The sequence below is a fragment of the Hibiscus syriacus genome, unplaced genomic scaffold, assembly GCF_006381635.1.
Source record: "Hibiscus syriacus cultivar Baekdansim isolate YM2019G1 unplaced genomic scaffold, ASM638163v2 tig00110187_pilon, whole genome shotgun sequence".
Taxonomy (NCBI): domain Eukaryota; kingdom Viridiplantae; phylum Streptophyta; class Magnoliopsida; order Malvales; family Malvaceae; genus Hibiscus; species Hibiscus syriacus.
Window position 1 is genome coordinate 1,018,841 of NW_024062618.1, and position 19,086 is coordinate 1,037,926.

At 38.2% G+C, this 19,086-nt stretch overlaps 2 protein-coding genes and 1 pseudogene across 5 annotated transcripts; 1 reads left to right on the plus strand and 2 right to left on the minus strand.

Moving 5' to 3' along the window:
- Positions 1-228: 228 nt before the first annotated feature.
- Positions 229-2,742, minus strand: LOC120217580 (annotated as a pseudogene).
- Positions 2,743-11,123: 8,381 nt separating this feature from the next.
- LOC120217589 (F-box protein CPR1-like) lies at positions 11,124-17,825 on the plus strand. Of its 4 annotated transcripts, none has more exons than XM_039214673.1 (3): positions 11,124-12,396; positions 12,563-12,671; positions 17,814-17,825. In XM_039214673.1, the coding sequence occupies exons 1-2, from the start codon at positions 11,237-11,239 to the stop codon at positions 12,600-12,602; spliced, it is 1,200 nt and encodes a 399-aa protein (XP_039070604.1). In that variant the 5' UTR covers positions 11,124-11,236; the 3' UTR covers positions 12,603-12,671; positions 17,814-17,825. The 4 variants fall into 4 exon arrangements, with proteins under 4 accessions (XP_039070604.1, XP_039070605.1, XP_039070606.1 ...); XM_039214674.1 differs by lacking the exon at positions 17,814-17,825 and adding an exon at positions 13,171-13,417; XM_039214675.1 differs by lacking the exon at positions 17,814-17,825 and adding an exon at positions 13,209-13,417.
- LOC120217588 (inositol transporter 4-like) lies at positions 13,543-15,887 on the minus strand. Its single transcript, XM_039214671.1, has 6 exons — positions 15,726-15,887; positions 15,523-15,593; positions 15,091-15,426; positions 14,899-15,006; positions 14,206-14,811; positions 13,543-14,117 (listed from the first exon to the last, which is right to left on the minus strand). Exons 1-6 carry the CDS (start codon positions 15,859-15,861, stop codon positions 13,635-13,637), a joined length of 1,740 nt encoding a protein of 579 aa, XP_039070602.1. The 5' UTR covers positions 15,862-15,887; the 3' UTR covers positions 13,543-13,634.
- Positions 17,826-19,086: the final 1,261 nt, after the last annotated feature.

Here is a 19,086-nt window from a genome sequence, read left to right on the forward strand (position 1 = left end):
AAACGTATCAAAAGCCATAAAGATTGTTTCACAATAATTGAAAAAACTCGTGTCACAATGATAGAGATTATTATTCAAAATTGGAAAAAAAATCTTAAGAAAAAAGGAAAATAAAAGACATAATATAAAAAAATAATTAATAATCATCGACGGTTAACAATCAATATTAAAATTAATGTCGTCGTTAACAAAACAAAAATCAAAGAAAAAGAAGAATTAAATACAAAGTTGAATGAAATGAGCAATATATATACATCGTTTTCTACTCATACAAATGAACTAAATATACAGCAAGACGAGAGGGCAAAGGGAATTCTCCCCACACCTATTGTGATTGCTAATCACTTCGTTGCAACATCATTCTCACTGTGATATACAGCTTGTGATGAACCTATACGCTATACATATCATGCTTTCCCATTTCGTCTATCGGACACCTTGGTTTGTTCCAAAAACAAAAGCACCTGCCATCATACAAAAAATGGACTAATTAATAAAACCCACCAAAATTTATTGCTCAAATTCATTACGGAACTAACGTGACGGAAGAAGGAAGGCTCAGTTTACCAAGCGTAGGCATTAATATCGATAAAATTACAGTGCCGACAATCTTGAGCGGTATCCCCGTCTTGACCATATTCGGAATGTCTATATGCCCGGTTGTGAATCCGACGACATTCGAAGGAGTTGCGGTCGGAAGCACGAAAGCGAATTGCGACCCAATTGCGCCAGGAATCATAAGGAGTAATGGATGGACGCGCATGGTTTTGGCCATTTGAATCAAAAGTGGAAGCAAGAGGGTCGCGGTAGCATCGTTCGATGTTATGAACTCGGTGATTATGGCGCTAATTAAACAGACTGCAGGGGCGATAGCTAAATAAGGAACCACTTCAAGGAAATCTAGAGTTCCTGATAAGACATCGGCGAGTCCACTCGACTGGACGCCATCAGCTACAGCGAAACCAGCTCCTAGTAACAAAATAATGCTTCATGGTAGCTTCTTGCATTCGTTCCATTCCATCAATGCCTCTCCCTTTTGCTTCTTGTTCGGGATTACGAACAAAAGTGTAGCCATGAGAACCTACAAGGTTTAAGATTATAGTTGATCCCATCAAATATGACGGTTAACTGTTTAAACTAACTAATAATTTAAGAATAGTGGAGTGACTAAACCTTAATTAAAACTAAAGTTTATATTACTCACACTGACGGTTCCATCGCCTGCACGGCCATGGAAGAGAACTCCCCATCCTGGAATGTCTTCTGTTATACTTCTGGTCATCCACAAAGCTACCATCATCTGCATATTTGGTCATTTTATCTTTGTCCGAATTTTTTTTCCTTTCATGCACTAACGGTTTGAGAAAAGATATTCGAAATAATAACTTATAGTTTGAATACATTATTAACATGTACTAACCCCAAATACTGCTAGAACCATCTTCTCAGCAAAAGCCATTGGACCTGTTGATGTCGAATAAATAACTCTAATTAGCTTAATTTACATTCTAGATCATTGATTAATCGGAAAAAATTCGGAAATGTACCTAATAAGTCCAGTTCTCTCTTGAGATGGGCTCTATCCAAGTGAGGGGCGAGGGCCTGGCTAGAGCCCCTGCGTAGATACAGCAAACAGAGAATCGCCCACAAGGCTAAGAAAATCAACACGGCCAATGGAAAACCAAAGAAAAACCACGTGTTGTAACCGATGGGATCGGCATCCGGGTAGGACCCCTTATACATGGCCACCAATATCAATGTGACGCCTGTTCCGGTGAGCGTGCTCATCCCGCCGATGGGTGCTGCGTACGTGACGCCGAGGATGACAGCCCGACAAAAGTTGCGGACATGGGTTGATTGAGTAGAGCCCGTCGAGAGCCGCTGTAGGATCCCGGTGGCCACCGGCATCATCATGACGGCACACGCCACGTTGTGCATCCACATGCTGACGAAGAATGTGGTGGCGCAGATGCCGAGTAGAAGCAGAGGTGGATTCACGGGTTCCCCGCAGAATCGTGATGTGATCTGCGTGACCCACGTATAACCATTATTTGATGAGAATAATGTCCATTCGTACAATAATTCACCCAGACACGACAGCAACATTATTGGTATCATTGATTTTAATTCAAATAAAAGAATAATCTAACCGGAAATGACTTGAACATCAAATCGGATTATAACTTACATTTAAGGCTAATCTTCTATGAATATTGTAACGTTCAACGGTGAGAACAAGTATGAAGCTACCCAGAACCAGGACAATCACATCATCCATATAAGAATGGGCAACACTATCTGCAGAGGATATTCCAAAGAGAGGGAACAAGAATAGAGGTGCTATCGAGGTGACCGGCATCGGCACAGCCTCGGTGAGCCACCATGAAAACACCCAGGCTAGAACAGCCAACATATTCCGGCTAGTAACCGGACCATCGAACTTGACAAAAAGACAGATGATGGCACACAATATGGGTCCTAACAGGACATAGAATGTTTTTGGTGTGACCAAGGATTTGAGAGGAAAGGGTGAGCTCGATGACGGTTCTACCGGATCGTCGATAGGTAGAAGTAGTGGGGTTATGGGATAATCGGAATTGTGATCGACGGCGGACATTTTTCCGCCGAGATGGATATGAATTTAAGAGCGGTGGAAAATGGAGGGTTAAACAAGGCTTGCTTTTATATCTGAAACTTGGGAAGAGGATAGTTGTGGGCAAATTTGCGTTTTCCACTCGTTATGTTTTGGCACATGCAGCTATTTAGATATTGACTAATAAATATTTTAATAAATCAGATAATGATACAAATTATAATTATTTAATAAATATATTATTATTCTTTTATATGCACCATTAAGAAGCAGTGGGTGGATATGGCCGATAAACCAAATCATTAATCATCGACAAAGCCATGTGGATATCTTTATTCCATAAGTTACCTTAACCCTTTGTGATCTTGACATGCATAGTAGAGGGATTCAGATCATAATTTGACGTTTAATGTAAAATTTCTGAAAATGTCCTAATTAATTGGGGAGATGCCGTGAGTTTTCAATTGGCACAAAATGGTAAAAAGACAGCCAAACATTTGATTGATTCAAGAAAACAAATTGTTCTTTATTTCCACTGAAAAATGATATAATAGCGTTGTTTGTGAGAAATGAAAATGATAGTTTTTTTTAGTATATTTCTTTTCTAGTGTAGTATTTCGTAAGGTCTGAATTTAATGTTATCTTTTAATTAAATTTATTTAATTACTTTTTAATATAATCTTAATTTGAGTTTTTAGATTAATTCATCTATATTAATAAATATTTGTAATTATCTCGCATAAATTACGTTTGAGTTGTGATAGCATCGTTTTAAAGGGAAACAAAGAACTTGAATGATTTTCTGGATTTGGCAGTGATACTTTGTCTCTATTTCACAAGTGACAAATGTTTTTATTATTTAATTTACTTGATAAAGCTTAAGCTGACGTGGAAAGTATACCCGATGCTTTGTAGCTATCTGTTTGAGAGATAAGTTCTCAGGTTGATACCCGATTTGTGTTATGATTAATGGTAATAAATTTATATTACAAACATAGTATTTGTTTTTTAAGCTTACGAATGATTTTAAATTTTATTGAAATAAAAAAATATAATCTTAAGAATATAATTAATTAAAGAGAAAATTTTATTTTAAAAAAATTAAAGAGAGAATTTTGAAGATTATCTCCCAAAAAAATTAAACATGAAATAAAATAAATAAATAAAATTCAAAATCACTATAACAATCGAAATCTTTATTTGAATCAGACGTCATCATTTATCGTAATCTAATAATCGTCAATAGTACTCTTTTATTTCTATTCAATTAAAAAACGATGAAGGAATGACGACGAACTAAAACAAATTAACATATTATTTCATATTTGAATACATGGATGACTGAGTTCAACTAACCAATCAATCATAATGGTAGCTGACTGTACCATTCGGAGAGTAAAAGTCTGCCCAACAGTTTGTAATTAAGAAACTTTTGAACACGCAGGACCTTAGAATTAAGATCCTTAATACCCTTCACCATGCCTGTTTTATTGGCTGCATCCCTGATTTGAGAGTTGGTTCTTTTAATTTGCGTAACATCATCAATAGAAACCGTGCTATGAGAACCACCCTGGATATTTGTCTATTTGATAATACATTGAAAAGCTTGATCTGCAATCATTAGCTCATCACGAACGCTGTCATTGTTCAAGGACACTTCTTTTAATACTTTGCGGGATTGCAAAGGTTCCATTGCAGAATTGCGTTCCAAAATTTTCTTGGGAGTCAAAGCTGTTCTCATCGCACCTAGGTCTGGTCCTTCTCCTGTAACATTTGAAGCAACCACCTCTTTTTCCTTCCTCCTATTTCCAAACACACTAGCTGCGGGTGTTGCTTCTGTTGAAAGGAAACAAAACATGGGCGGCTATCAAAATTATTAAGCTTGAAAATGTTGAATTTTTAAATGGTAAAAATGTTAATTTAGTCATTGTACTTTTAGGATATTTACAAGATTAGTCATTTAGTTTCAACTATAAATACCCTAGCTCATTTAGCTTCAAAATCATCCCAAAGCATTCTAGCTTTCTTCCAACACTAGAGAGAATATTAGAGAGTTTCTTGAGAGTTGTTTTCTCCTTTTTATCAAGAGAGAATTATCATTGTTTTCTCCTTGGTCGATCGAGAGAGGTTGTAATTCCTATTTTCTCGTAATGAAATTCTTCTACCATTGCCCGTGGTTTTTACCCTATATTATTTAGGGGTTTTCCACGTAAATTTTGTGTCTCTTTTATCTTCAATTTTATTTTCTCAAATTATCAGTTGCGATTTTGCTCTATCTGATAGCCGTCTTCCGCAACAATTGGTATCCGAGCCAGATTTGAGTGTGTAATATCTGTTTATTGTCTTTGTGGTTGCCACCAAAAGGTGGATCCTCCAACATAAGAAAGTAAGAATGTATTACCCATTATTTGAAGGTTCCAGAGAACTATTCACGATAGTGAAATAGTGGGAGCTATCCGTAATAGAAGTTATGGCAACGAAATTTGATATTGAAAAATTCAATGGGAGAAATTTCTCATTGTGGAAATTAATAATGAAGGCCATCCTGAGGAAAGACAGTTGTCTAGCAGTTATCAGTGAAAGGTCGGTGGATTTCATAGATGACAGCAAATGGAACGAGATGGATGGAAATGCTATGGCAAACTTTCATCTAGCATTAGCAGATGAAGTATTGTCAAGGATCGAGGAGAAGAAGACAGCTAAGGAGATATGAGATCATCTCACCAAATTGTACGAGGCCACATCGTTGCACAATAAAATTTTCCTTAAGAGGAAATTGTACACTCTCCGGATGTCAGAATCAATTTCAGTGACGGAGCACTTAAATACACTGAACACTTTATTTTCTCAGCTTACATCCTTAAGCTGTAAAATAGGAGAACACGAACGTACTGAACTTCTACTTCAAAGTCTACCGGATTCGTATGATCAACTCATCATCAACTTGACAAACAATAATGTCACCAGTCTAGTCTTCGATGACGTTGCAGCTGCTGTTCTACAAGAAGAAAATCGGCGCAAGAACAAGGAAGACAGACAAGTAAATCTGCAACAAGCAGAGGCATTGACAACGATGAGAGAGAGATCAACAGAACGTGGCCAAAGCAGCAGTCACAAACATGGTAGATCGAAGTCGAGAAGAAATAAGAATTTAAAGTGCTACCACTGTGGAAAGAAGGGTCACTTGAAGAAGGATTGTTGGAGTCTCAATAAAAACTCCAATCCACAAGGCAATACCGCAAACACTTCAGATGATGAAGATGCTCTATGCTGTGAAGCGTCAACCACCGTGGAAGGCAGAAAAAGATTTACAGATATATGGCTCATTGATTCGGGAGCAACATATCACATGACCTCAAGAAGAGAATGGTTCCATCATTATGAACCTGTCTCAGGAGGATCTGTGTATAGTTGCAATGATCATGCCTTAGATATCGTTGGCGTGGGAACCATCAAATTGAAGATGTATGATGGAACAATCAAAGTTGTTCGAGATGTGCGACACGTGAAGGGCCTGAAGAAAAATTTATTATCCTACGGATTGTTGGATAATAATGCAAGGAAGATTGAGACACAAAAAGGAATCATGAAGGTGTTCCGTGGAGCGCTTGTGGCGCTGAAAGGCGAAAAGATAGCAGCAAACTTGTACATGCTGAAGGGAGAGACTTTGCTAGAAGCAGAATCCTCTGTTGCCTCATGTAGTTCAGATTCTGCAATGCTATGACATCAGAAACTTGGACACATGTCAGAACAAGGAATGAAAGTCCTTGTGGAGCAAAAACTACTTCCAGGCTTAACAAAGGTATCACTTACTTTGTGTGAGCACTGCATAACAAGTAAGCAGCACCGGTTGAAATTCAACACATCAAATTCTAGAGGCAAAAGTGTTCTAGAATTGGTTCACTCTGATGTATGGCAAGCACCGGTTACATCCCTTGGCGGAGCAAAATACTTTGTCTCTTTTATTGATGACTACTCCAGGAGATGTTGGGTGTACCCTATTAAAAAGAAGTCAGACGTGTTTTCAACTTTCAAAAACTTCAAAGCGCGGGTGGAACTTGATTCTGGAAATAAGATCAAGTGTTTCAGAACAGATAATGGAGGAGAATACACAAGCGAAGAATTTGATGACTTTTGCAGGAAAGAAGGCATCAAAAGACAGTTCACAGTGGCGAACACTCCTCAACAAAATGGAGTGGCAGAGCGGATGAACAGAACCTTGTTAGAAAGAACAAGAGCAATGTTGAGAGATGCAGGCCTAGAAAAATCATTCTGGGCAGAAGCAGTCAATACCGCCTGTTATTTGGTGAATCGAGCTCCATCAACTGCATTAGAGCTGAAGACACCAATGGAGATGTGGACTGGTAAACCAGCTGATTATTCAAACCTCCATGTATTTGGAAGTGTCGTGTACGTGATGTACAACTCCCAAGAAATTTCAAAGCTGGATCCAAAATCCAGGAAATGCAAATTCTTGGGGTATGCTGATGGAGTAAAGGGGTATCGCTTGTGGGATCCCACTACCCGTAAAGTGATCATCAGCAGGGATGTTATCTTTGTAGAGGATAAACTACAAAGAAAAGAAGAGGATGATAGCGCTGAAAAGTCAGAGACTACTCAGATACATGTGGAAAAGGAGGTTGAACAAGGAGATTCTTCTGAAGTAGAACCAGCACATGATGAACAAGAACCAGAGAGTTCTGAAGCTCCAACAACTCGTCAATCAAATCATGTGAGAAGACGTCCCAATTGGCACTCAGATTATGTTATAGAAGGTAATATTGCATACTGCCTTTTAACAGAGGACGGTGAGTCATCAACATTTCAGGAGGCAATAAACAGCTCAGATGCTTCACTGTGGATGATGGCGATGCAAGAAGAAATCGAAGCCCTTCATAAAAATAATACATGGGACCTTGTGCCACTACCACAAGGAAGGAAGCCAATTGGTAACAAATGAGTCTTCAAAATCAAGCGAAATAGTGATTATCAAGTAGAGAGGTATCGTGCAAGACTGGTGGTCAAAGGATATGCTCAAAAAGAAGGTATTGATTTCAATGAAATATTTTCTCATGTGGTTCGACTAACAACAGTTCGAGTAGTTTTGGCAATGTGTGCTACATTGAACTTACATCTAGAGCAGCTAGATGTTAAAACAACTTTTCTTCATGGAAATCTTGAAGAAGAGATTTACATGCTCCAGCCTGAAGGTTTTGAAGAAAAAGAAAAGAAGAACTTGGTTTGCAGGTTGAACAAATCTCTATACGGTCTAAAGCAGGCGCCGAGGTGTTGGTATAAGAGATTTGATTCCTTCATTATGTACCTTGGATACAACAGACTTAATGCAGACCCTTGTGCTTATTTCAAGAGGTCTGGTAATAACGATTTTGTTATATTGTTGTTGTATGTGGATGACATGTTGGTTGCAGGACTCAACAAAGATCATATTGAAGAATTGAAGGCACAACTGGCTAGGGAATTTGAAATGAAGGACTTGGGATCAACAAACAAGATTCTAGGGATGCAAATTCACCGAGACAGAAGTAATAGGAAGATTTGGCTTTCACAAAAGAATTACTTGAAGAAAATCTTGTCACGATTTAGCATGCAAGATTGTAAGCCAATTTCTACCCCTCTTCCTATTAACTTCAAATTATCCTCCAGTATGAGTCCTAGCAGTGAAGAAGAGAGGATGGAGATGTCTCGAGTACCGTATGCATCAGCAGTGGGAAGTTTAATATTCGCTATGATATGCACAAGACCAGACATTGCACAAGCAGTGGGAGTGGTTAGTCGGTACATGGTGAATCCAGGCAAAGAGCATTGGAATACAGTGAAGAGGATCCTGAGTACATCAAAGGGACCTCAAATATTGCATTATGTTACGGAGGATCAAATTTACTAATCAATGGGTATGTAGATTCTGACTATGCAGGGGATTTGGATAAAAGCAAATCTACTACAGGATATGTGTTCAAAGTTGCTGGTGGAGCTGTAAGCTGGGTTTCAAAATTGCAGTCAGTTGTGGCTACATCTACAACAGAGGCAGAATATGTAGCAGCTACACAAGCCAGTAAAGAAGCAATTTGGTTGAAGATGCTATTGGAGGAGCTTGGGCACAATCAAGAGTATGTCTCTCTGTTTTGTGACAGTCAAAGCGCCTTGCATTTAGCAAGGAATCTAGCATTTCATTCAAAGACAAAGCACATACGAGTTCAATACCATTTCATTCGTGAAAAGGTGGAAGAAAGGACAGTAGATATACAGAAGATCCATACCAAAGACAACATAGCAGATTTCATGACGAAGGCGATCAATGCCGACAAATTTACTTGGTGTCGATCCTCTTGTGGCCTATCAGAGACGTAAGCAACATGAAGGTACAAGGTAGAAAGAATGATGTGAAGATATGATTGTTCCAATCAAATCTTCAAGTGGAAGATTGTTGAAATGAAACAAAACATGGGCGGCTATGACATGGGCGGCTATCAAAATTATTAAGCTTGAAAATGTTGAATTTTCAAATGGTAAAAATGTTAATTTAGTCATTGTACTTTTAGGGTATTTACAAGATTAGTCCTTTAGTTTCAACTATAAATACTCTAGCTCATTTAGCTTCAAAACCATCCCAAAGCATTCTAGCTTTCTTCCAATACTAGAGAGAATATTAGAGAGTTTCTTGAGAGTTGTTTTCTCCTTTTTATCAAGAGAGAATTATAATTATTTTCTCCTTGGTCGATCGAGAGAGGTTGTAATTCCTATTTTCTCATAGTGAAATTCTTCTACCGTTGCCCGTGGTTTTTACCCTATATTATTTAGGGGGTTTCCACGTAAATTTTGTGTCTCTTTTATCTTCAATTTTATTTTCTCAAATTATCAGTTGCGATTTTGCTCTATCCGATAGCCGTCTTCCGCAACAGCTTCCACTTCCACTTCTTTGGACATTAGGATTAGCATTTTCACCATCACCCTCTTCATTAATTTGATTTAGGACTCCATAATTGGACATAGAAATTTTATTAGGCACACCACCTTCATCAATCTTGTCTCCTTGCATTTTTTAAGGTCGTTTTTTCGGCTGGTCGCAACTATCCACGAGCTATAAAGATCCTCGCCATTATGGGTGTTATCGACCGTTTGAGGAGTCTGTTAGTTTCATTCTCTTTCAGCTTGTCATTTACATCCGGATTAATGCCGCATGAGTTTTGAGAGTGGCCATATACCCCGCATTTGTAGCAAATGTGTTGTAGTCCATATTCCAAATGTTGCACAAATCCGTCAATTTCAATGCACAGCAAATGTGATTTATTAAGGTCAACAATAACCGCAAGGCGTGCAAATTTGTCCCGTTCTCCAGCATTCATGTTGTAGTTTACCTTAATAACTTTTTCAATCTCAGACGCAAGCCTTCGAAATAATGATTTCGTGTAATAGCAATATGGAAGACTCGGAAATCGAATCCAGATTATAACCCAAGAAGGATTACTATCCAAGGTATTGAAATTCCTACTCCACGGCTGAACTGTCAGATAACTCTAAAAAATCACCCAAGAACCTTCTATGAGAATTTTCGTGTAGTCACTTTCTTGTTGCAATCGAACTAGAAAATAATCATTACCAAGATCAACTATTTGAAATGGCTCCCGAGGTTACCAGAGTAATTTAAGTTTATTCAGCAGAGCCTTGTATCCAATGGTTTTAGGAGCCGAACGATAACCGTCTTTCGTATATTGTATTCAATTGAATTATGGACACGATTAGAGAATCGGATGGCCGGATATGAACCACTTCTATCAACTATCAGTACACCCCGCTCCTGGAGAACATCATCATCACCCCCAAAACAGTAATGCTTGATTGGCTAACAATCTCGCCAATCAACGTAGCTGCATATGATCTCGCAGTGCTGCTTTCCATTGGTTTTGGTAAAACATTTGCATTGTTACTGTCTTCAGAATTCCCCTGTGTCGCGTCACTCGTAGAAATACTGTGGCTCACTGATTCAGGCATAGTAACATGAAGGCCATGATCGAATGGGGTAACTCCTGTGTCACTTTGTTTCTACCCTTCTTCGACACATGTTTTCTCCAAAGGAACCGAAGATTCTGGTCTCTCCAACGTGGCCGGTATAGTAGTCATGGTCGTCGCCGAAGCCGACAGATATCTCACTCATACACAAACTAACAGTGTGAACAAAGATTTCATGAGATCCCAAAATTATGAAAGGTTTAGTGTGAACAAAGGTTTAATGTTGTTAAAATTTTAATGTTTTAATCCATATTTATATTAAAACATAAAGATTTGAATCATTTAAAAAATTGATATAATTTAATTTTTTTAAATAAAATTAAAATTACCTAACAAATAAAGAATAATTTAAAAAAAAATAAACATCGAAGGGCCGAAGTATCATTTTGCCTTAATATTTGAAGGGATTCCAGTGGGACACGTCTTCATATAAAGCAGATTACCCATTGCTATCATTTCCTTCTTTAACCACTTGTTCAACTACTGTTACTCCACTCTGTTCGCATCTCGACGTTATCGATTCTTTCTTCCCCCCCCCCCCCAAAAAAAACAAACCCCAAAAGTCTCGAGGAAAACCCCTGTAAACCCTAAACCCTGAAATTGTCTACTCTTCCCATGGATGTAATCACCGATATCTTCAATCGTCTCCCGGTGAAGTCATTGGTGCGTTTCAAGGCCTTGTCGAAGACATGCTGCTCTTTAATCGACGACCCTGATTTCATCAAGAATCATTTGAGCCGTTCCATCAAGACCAGATCGAATCTCAACATCCTCCTCAAAGGTTTGCATCTCTATTCCGTGGAATTTGATTCCCTGGATAACGCCGTTCCTCTCGATTACCCTTTGAGTAGCGGAGCTGGGACTGAAGTGTTTGGTTCGTGTAACGGAATCCTCGCATTCCGTCTATCTGATAAAAATCTGGCCTTTTATAATCCGTCCACGCTGCAGTTCCGTCGACTGCCCGTTTCGGAAATCGATCCTCCGTCAGGTGAATCTTGTAAATCTGGATATATTTTTTATGGGTTCGGACAGGCTGTTAAAACTAACGATTACAAGGTCGTGAGAATGGCGACGTTCAATAAAACTGACGATGAAGAGAACGAAAGTTACTATTTTGATTACGAGGTTAAGGTTTATAGTTTAAAGGACTTTTGGAGGAAAATCTCTAAGCTTCCTTTTTATCTTCGGTTCATGTTCCAATTTTTCTACCATCTCTTGCATAGACGAGGCTATGATGTGCTGGCCGGTGGGGTTTTACATTGGGTGATGCCTCCGAGGATCGAATTCGGAATGAGGAATGCAATTGTGGGTTTTGATCTCGGAACCGAGGAGTTCATCGAAGTACCTCAACCTAATTGTGCTGATAAGAGCTATTTGTTGGATGTGGGTGTCTTGGATGGACGCCTATGTGCTGTTTGTAATTATAACCAAGAGAAGATTGATGTTTGGGTTATGAAGGAATATAGGGTAAAAGAATCTTGGACTCTGTTGCTTTCTGTTCAAAGGAATAGAACCATTAACACCTTAGCGTTTCTAAAACCATTAGCTTATTCCAAGGATCTTGATAAGGCTCTGTTTGAGATTAATAGCCGAAAGTTTGTCTGGTATGATCTACAAAAGAAGAATATGCGGAGTATGAAGATCGGTGGTAGTCCGGGCAGATTTGGTGCTGAGGTTTATATAGGAAGCCTCATTCAAATCAATGACCCGAAAAGACTGCAAATCGAGAAGCAAAATGAACTCGAGAAACTGAAGAACGAAAGTTGTAAGAAGAGGTAAAAATGGTGGAACTCCAACTTGCTTGTTCCTTAGTTCAATCGACACTTTTGCTGTTTGAGCAACTTGGAAAATATGTATTCGAGACTTCAAGTGCGTTTAACCTCACAATGCCCTCTGAGGTAATGCTTAACAGTGGTTCATTGTGTTCATTTTTTTTTTCAGGGATTATTTCCTTTCAAAAGGATTCAAATTGGTCTTATAATCAAAATGAAGAAAATATACACAGACGAACAAAGTGCTAAGGAAGTTAAATGGCTTCTTATCTATGAAGGTAACCAACTCAGTTTGCTTTATAATCAAAATGTCTTCACTGAGGTTGAGTTTTGTATTTTTGTGTTATTTCTGAGCTCAATCTTTTGTTGGTTGACTTGTATGTTGTTTTGGATAAGAAATTAACTTAATCTTTTTTATAACCTTGTTTTAGGCAACCTTGAAGCTTTGTATTTTTTTATCCTTCTCTCACTGCGGATCTCCCAAAAGGTTGACTTGGGAAGTCCAATACGATTGACCTAAGAACTGGACTTTGCTATTTGGCAGAAAAAGCTTGGACAATTCTCTAACTTTTGATTCATACTTATGTTTTGAAACATTCCATCAACATGTTTTTTATTTTATTTTATAGAAAGGTCAACTTGGGTCCATGTATTAATCTTATGAGAATGTTGGTAGCTTTTATTGTGCGAGACATTTAGAAATTTCAACGATGTCTTCATCTGTTGTTTTGATTCCTGCATATGGACTCATGGGGTTTATATTTAGAGCCGAAGCAGATCGAAAAGTTTACCGATTGGATCCATTTTTCAAACAGATGAGAAAGAGTATTCCTTCGAGCACGATCAGAAGTCTTCTTCAGTCTTGACAGAACTCCAGATTATCAATGGCATGACCCAAGTTTAAACACATATATTTCCATCACCATCTTGTTTTATGTTCTGTAGATATTAAAGCACGTTTTGTTAAACAGAATACTTGCAATCATTGCTTTTTTTCCAATATGATAAGAGGCACTTTAGTAGAGTAATTGTTAATGAGTGCAGTGTTAATGTGACACTTGTGCTTGTAAAACTATTCAAGTTTGACTCTAAAAATATTCAAATTTGATTAGGTGATTCTCCGAGTTGGTTGAGCTCGAGTTATCAAACTTGCTGAGTATCCAAATGTATACATTTTACTAAAAAGTTTGTATGGAACAAGGTTGAGTTGAGCAAGTTGAGCTTAAATAACGTATTTAGCTTCAAATCGAGCTTATGTTGATTGGTTGACTATTTTTCTTGCTCTTGAATGCCAATGGCTTGAAACCAGACTTCAGCATCATCTCGACTTCCTCAAATTGCAGCCCTTTGGTTTCAGGCACAAACCAGTAAATGAAAACGAGTCCGATGACACAATAGCCAGCAAAGAGGAGGAATGTGCCGGAGGAACCGAGAGCTTTCGTTAGTGTTAAAAATGTGAGGCTAACAATGAGATTGCTGGTCCAATTAAAAACTGCAGCAATGCCTCCACCGATTCCTCTGTATTTCAATGGGTAAATCTCCGAGTTGACGATCCACGGGACAGTTCCCATACCAGGCGAGAATGAAATGATGTACAGTCCTAAGAAAACGACGGCTACAAACCCAAATTTGCTCGGGCAACCTTCTTTGAACCAAGTACGGTGTTGCCCGTGGCATGAGTTTTCCAGGTCTGTGGTCTTTGCTAAGCATGCTCCTGGAGAATACTGAACAAAAGAACAAATTGATCCGACTACTTAGAAGATTATTCACTAAAGTTGGATTCATCATTCATGCAGTTAGCGAAGGACTTACTTCATTTGCTCCATTGGAACAAAACCCACAATCGGCTTTCAAGCAAGACATGCAGTTCCAAGATGTCGGATTAGGGTCGGAAATGTAATCCAGACACGTACCGTTTGCAATGAAGTGTGTGGACTCAAATTGGCTAATTTTGGGAGCATGGCTGGCAGCTTGGAAGAACACAACTGATAAAATCACAAGGCAAGTAATGATACCAAACATGGAGATGATCATCATTCTCCTCCTACCATATCTGTTGACAAAAGCCATGCTAACAATGGAACCGATCGCATTGAGGCTGGATGTGATCAAAGAAAGCGCCAATGCTGTTTTGTTAGAAGCAAATCCGGCTAACTGAACTATTGTTGGACTGTAGTACATAACTGTGTTGATGCCTGAAAACTGTTGGGCAACTTGAACTGTTACTCCAGCATATAGGCCCCTCCGGACAACAACGTTGCTGAGTGCACCTTTCAACTTTGATGTCAAGTTGTTTCCTATGGTTTGCTCATCGGCTTCTTCGGCTTCGATGGAGTTTTTCAATGTGGTTAGTTCAGCTTCGACTTCATCTGCCGGATAAATCTTCTCTAGGATGGACCTTGCCTCTTCTACTTTATTCTGCAAAACATTTTAGTGTAATATTCAAGTCGTTGATGCACTAAATATGTCATTGAACTCTGTCACTTATTTGGATAAGACACTAACCCGTCTGTATAGCCACCTAGGAGACTCTGGCAGTGACAACATCAAGAAAAACTGAACCACCGCAGGCAATCCGGCAACTCCGAGCATCCAACGCCAAGTTCCAGGAGCCTGAAACACGATGACGATGAAAATCAATTGTAGTTATAATATTTGCACTTAGAAGTCTCAAGTGCAGTGATTATCATTACTTACATGTGTAAAAGCCAAATTGATTAGGTAAGAAAGGAATTGCCCCCCTGTGATAAGCAAACCATTGGTGCTAACAAGTGCACCACGAATTCTTGCCGGTGAAGCTTCGGAGATATAAAGAGGTGCAGTCATTGAGGCCATTCCAACTCCTAAACCAACAAAAATTCTTCCAACAATGATCATCCATGGAGCTGGGGCCAAAGCCATGACTATGGCACCTACAAAGAAGAAAGCATCGGCCACCAAAATAGATAGCTTTCGCCCGAACCAGTCGTTCATCCATCCTCCGATTGCAGCACCGAAAATGGCACCTGCTACAGCCATACTCACTATGACTTCCTGCAAAAAAAACCACCACTTGGTTGAATTAATGAAACAAAGAAACCATAATCAAATCAACGCAGCACACACAAAAAAGGTTCAAAAATTCAAAACCTGTAGCCATGTTTTCTTTTCAACTTCTTGGAATTCCTCACGGATATAAAGCAGTGCACCAGAGATAACCCCTAGAGTACACCCAACAAATACAATGGCTTTTAATATCATATTCTTAAAGTCTCAGTTTAAATCTTGTGGATAAAGAAACGTTTACTCTCGTTTCAGGGTCTGACTTGACACGATCTGACTCGAATATTTACCTGTATCGTAGCCAAAGAGCAGCCCTCCAATCCCAGCCGAAAGTGCAAGACGCATAATATAAGGTGTCTCCCATGTTGTTTTCCAGCAGTCGTTGAACTCTGTCCTGTCTGGTTTCACAATACCACCTTCCACCATTCTTCTCTCTCTCAACGAAAACTAAGAACAAAAACGAGTTTGTTCATACAGTATGCACTTTTAAAGAGAATCGCACATAAAAGGAAACTCCAAAGGGGATAAACATGAAACCGTCATTCGTGGTTTCCAAACCTGGTAATAATCTTACTGAAATATTATCTTTGCTGGAAGATAGGCTTTCCGTTTTTACAATTTGAAAATACTATTGTTTTTATAATAAACTTTCCATATGTAAAATTATACCGGAATATGGGTATGTAACATTTAATTCACAACTTAAATATAGGATATTAATTGATTTCCTTGTAAATAAATATATGAAAATATTTGAATAGTAAAGTAAAATTTAAATATATAATTCTTTTAGTAATTTTTAAAATAGTATGAATTAATTATAAAATAATATTTATACATAATCTTTTTAATTACGGGTAATGCATCACAGCCTATAAATATTGTTGCTCATACATGAGCTCTAGAGAGAATAACACTCTCTTTAACCGCTAAAACTACTTGATGAGTTGTTTTTTTCAATTTATATGAGTCGAGTTTATGAAATTTTTATTTTAAATATGATTTTTAAGCAATCTCGATAGTAAATGAATGGTTGTTATTTATTAAAATTTTAAATTAAAGTATCATAAATATAAGGGGTGTGAGCATCCAGTGTCAAACAGTTGAAGATTATATTTGAACTGATAATTACCCTAAATTATCAAATAATAATAATCTTCTAATGATATAGATGGTCATCACATGACATATTCTTATGATTAATTTATATTAACTCCGTTCTAAAAATTAAGGTTTCCTGTTTGCTGGTGATCTGGAGTTCCAATTTGTTAATGTAGAAAGCTAAGCTTAAATATGAAGAAGAAGACTTAACAGAAATTCGACAGATTACCTAGGACATCTCGAAAAAATTCATTGTACGTCGATTAAGTTTCACCCCTAGAAATGACAAGAAAACGACTCATGCAATGGCGGCGGAGGGACTTGGACGTGACGAGGACCAAATTTGAGACGCGCCACTTAGGGTTCTTAATATCACTACATCAAATCGTCATTTCCTTGAACCATCGTGACTGCTCTCCCTCCGATTTGTACTCCGAGTTGGGGCATACGCAACATTTCAGTCGGAAAACCCCAACTTCCTCCTTTGAATTTGCTCTTCGTTGGTGTTGGGAAATAAATAAGTACGAGTAATTTTTCTATAACCAGATTAGTGAGAAAGCGAAATAAAAAGGAAAAATAATACCCGAAATTGATAACGAAGTTCATCCAATTTTGCCTACTTCTCCGGACTGTTGCAGATCTTTTACTAAGAGAGAAAATTTACAGGTGTTTACAAAACACTCACTACTCATAATAAAACTCTCTAGTATTTGGAGAAAGAATTATTTGGGATGATTTGGGATGATTTTGAAGCTAAATGAGCTAGGGTATTTATAGTTGAAGCTTAGGGACTAATCTTTGAAAATACCCTAAAGTTCAATGACTCAATTTTGTAATTATTCCTATTACAAAATAATAAAAAATTTAGCATCCCCAATTTTTTCAAGCAGCTGACTGCTTGCTGTTAATTTCAAGCAACCCATGTTCTGTTGAAAGTTAAACAATCTCTCACTTGAAGATCGATTTTAATCTGTCTTCATACCTTGATCAATGCAGCAGCATTTCTGGTTTTTTAATCTAGCATGCCAACTGAAGCTGAACACAACTTCAGTTTATCTGTAGTCACCGTTTTTGTCAACATGTCTGCCGGATTTTGAGCTCCCCTAATCTTTTCAAGTTTCAAAATTCCATCTTCCAGAAGAGACCGGATAAAATGATATCGCAATTGTATGTGCTTCATCATGGAATGAAAAGACGGATTATTTGCTAGATGGATAGCACTTTGACTGTCGCAATACAAGACATTGTTTTCTTGTTTCTTGCCTAACTCTTCCAAGAAACTTTGGAGCCAGACCATCTCCTTGCTAGCTTCCGTAACAACGACATATTCTGCTTCAGCTGTGGAAAGAGCAATTATCTTCTGTAGTTGAGAAACATTTCCGTCTTTGGTGATTGTTCTTTGGAGAGTTTAAAATGAACACCTAAAGGTGTACTTACTGGTTTAGCATCTTGTATGTTGAACATGTAGAGTACTTTGTTGATGTACTCAGCCTGTGATAACATCAAAGTCCCTGACTTTGTGTCTCTCTTAGACCTCATCCCAAGAATCTGCTTCGCAGCACCCATATCCTTCATAGCAAACCGCTTCAACAATTTTTGTTTCAAGTTTATAATCTCTTACATGTCTGAACCTGCAACGAGCATGTCATCAACGTACAATAATAAAATAATGAAGCTTTTGTTGAACCTCTTGATGTAGCAACAATGATATGCTTGGCATCTGGTAAAACCACTGCTACTCATGAAACTATCGAACTTTTTGTACCACTGTCTAGGAGCTTGTTTTAAACCATACAAGCTCTTCTTCAACCTGCATACCAGGTTTTTCTTGTTTGCCTCTATGAAGCCTTCTGGCTGCCTCGTATAGATTTCTTCCTCCAAATCACCATGAAGGAAAGCTGTCTTTACATCTAACTGCTCAAGATGTAAATTCTCCGCAGCTACAATTTTCAACACTAGTCTGATTGTATACAGTTTCACAACTGAAGAGAAAATTTCATTGTAGTAAATACCTTCTTTTTGCTGAAAACCTTTGACAACCAATCTTGCTTTGTAGCGTTTGCTCCCATCGTGTTTTTCTTTGATCCTGTAAATCCACTTGTTATGGAGTGCTTTCTTGCCTGGTGGTAATTCAGATAATTCCCACGTCTGATTTGACATAAGCGAGTCCATCTCATCTTTCATGGAAAACTCCCACTTGCATTGCTTCATCATAGCACTCTGGTTCACCATTGTCAGTCAGCAACAAATAGTGCAAAGATGGAGAATACCGTTGGGTAGGTTTAGGAATTTTGGAGGAGCGTCTCAGTTCTGGTGTGCCTGGTTCTTCTTGAACTGCTTCAGGATTGATTTGAACATCATTTCTAGAAATCTCCTCGAACTCAGCAAATTTCGTTGTTTCAGCTTCGGTATTGGAGCTACTTGATTCTAAAATTGACATGTCTTTGTACATCACATTCTCATTGAAAATGACATCTCTGCTTCTGATGATCTTTCGATTTCCGTAGTCCCAAAACCGGTAACCGAACTCATCACCACCATAACCAACAA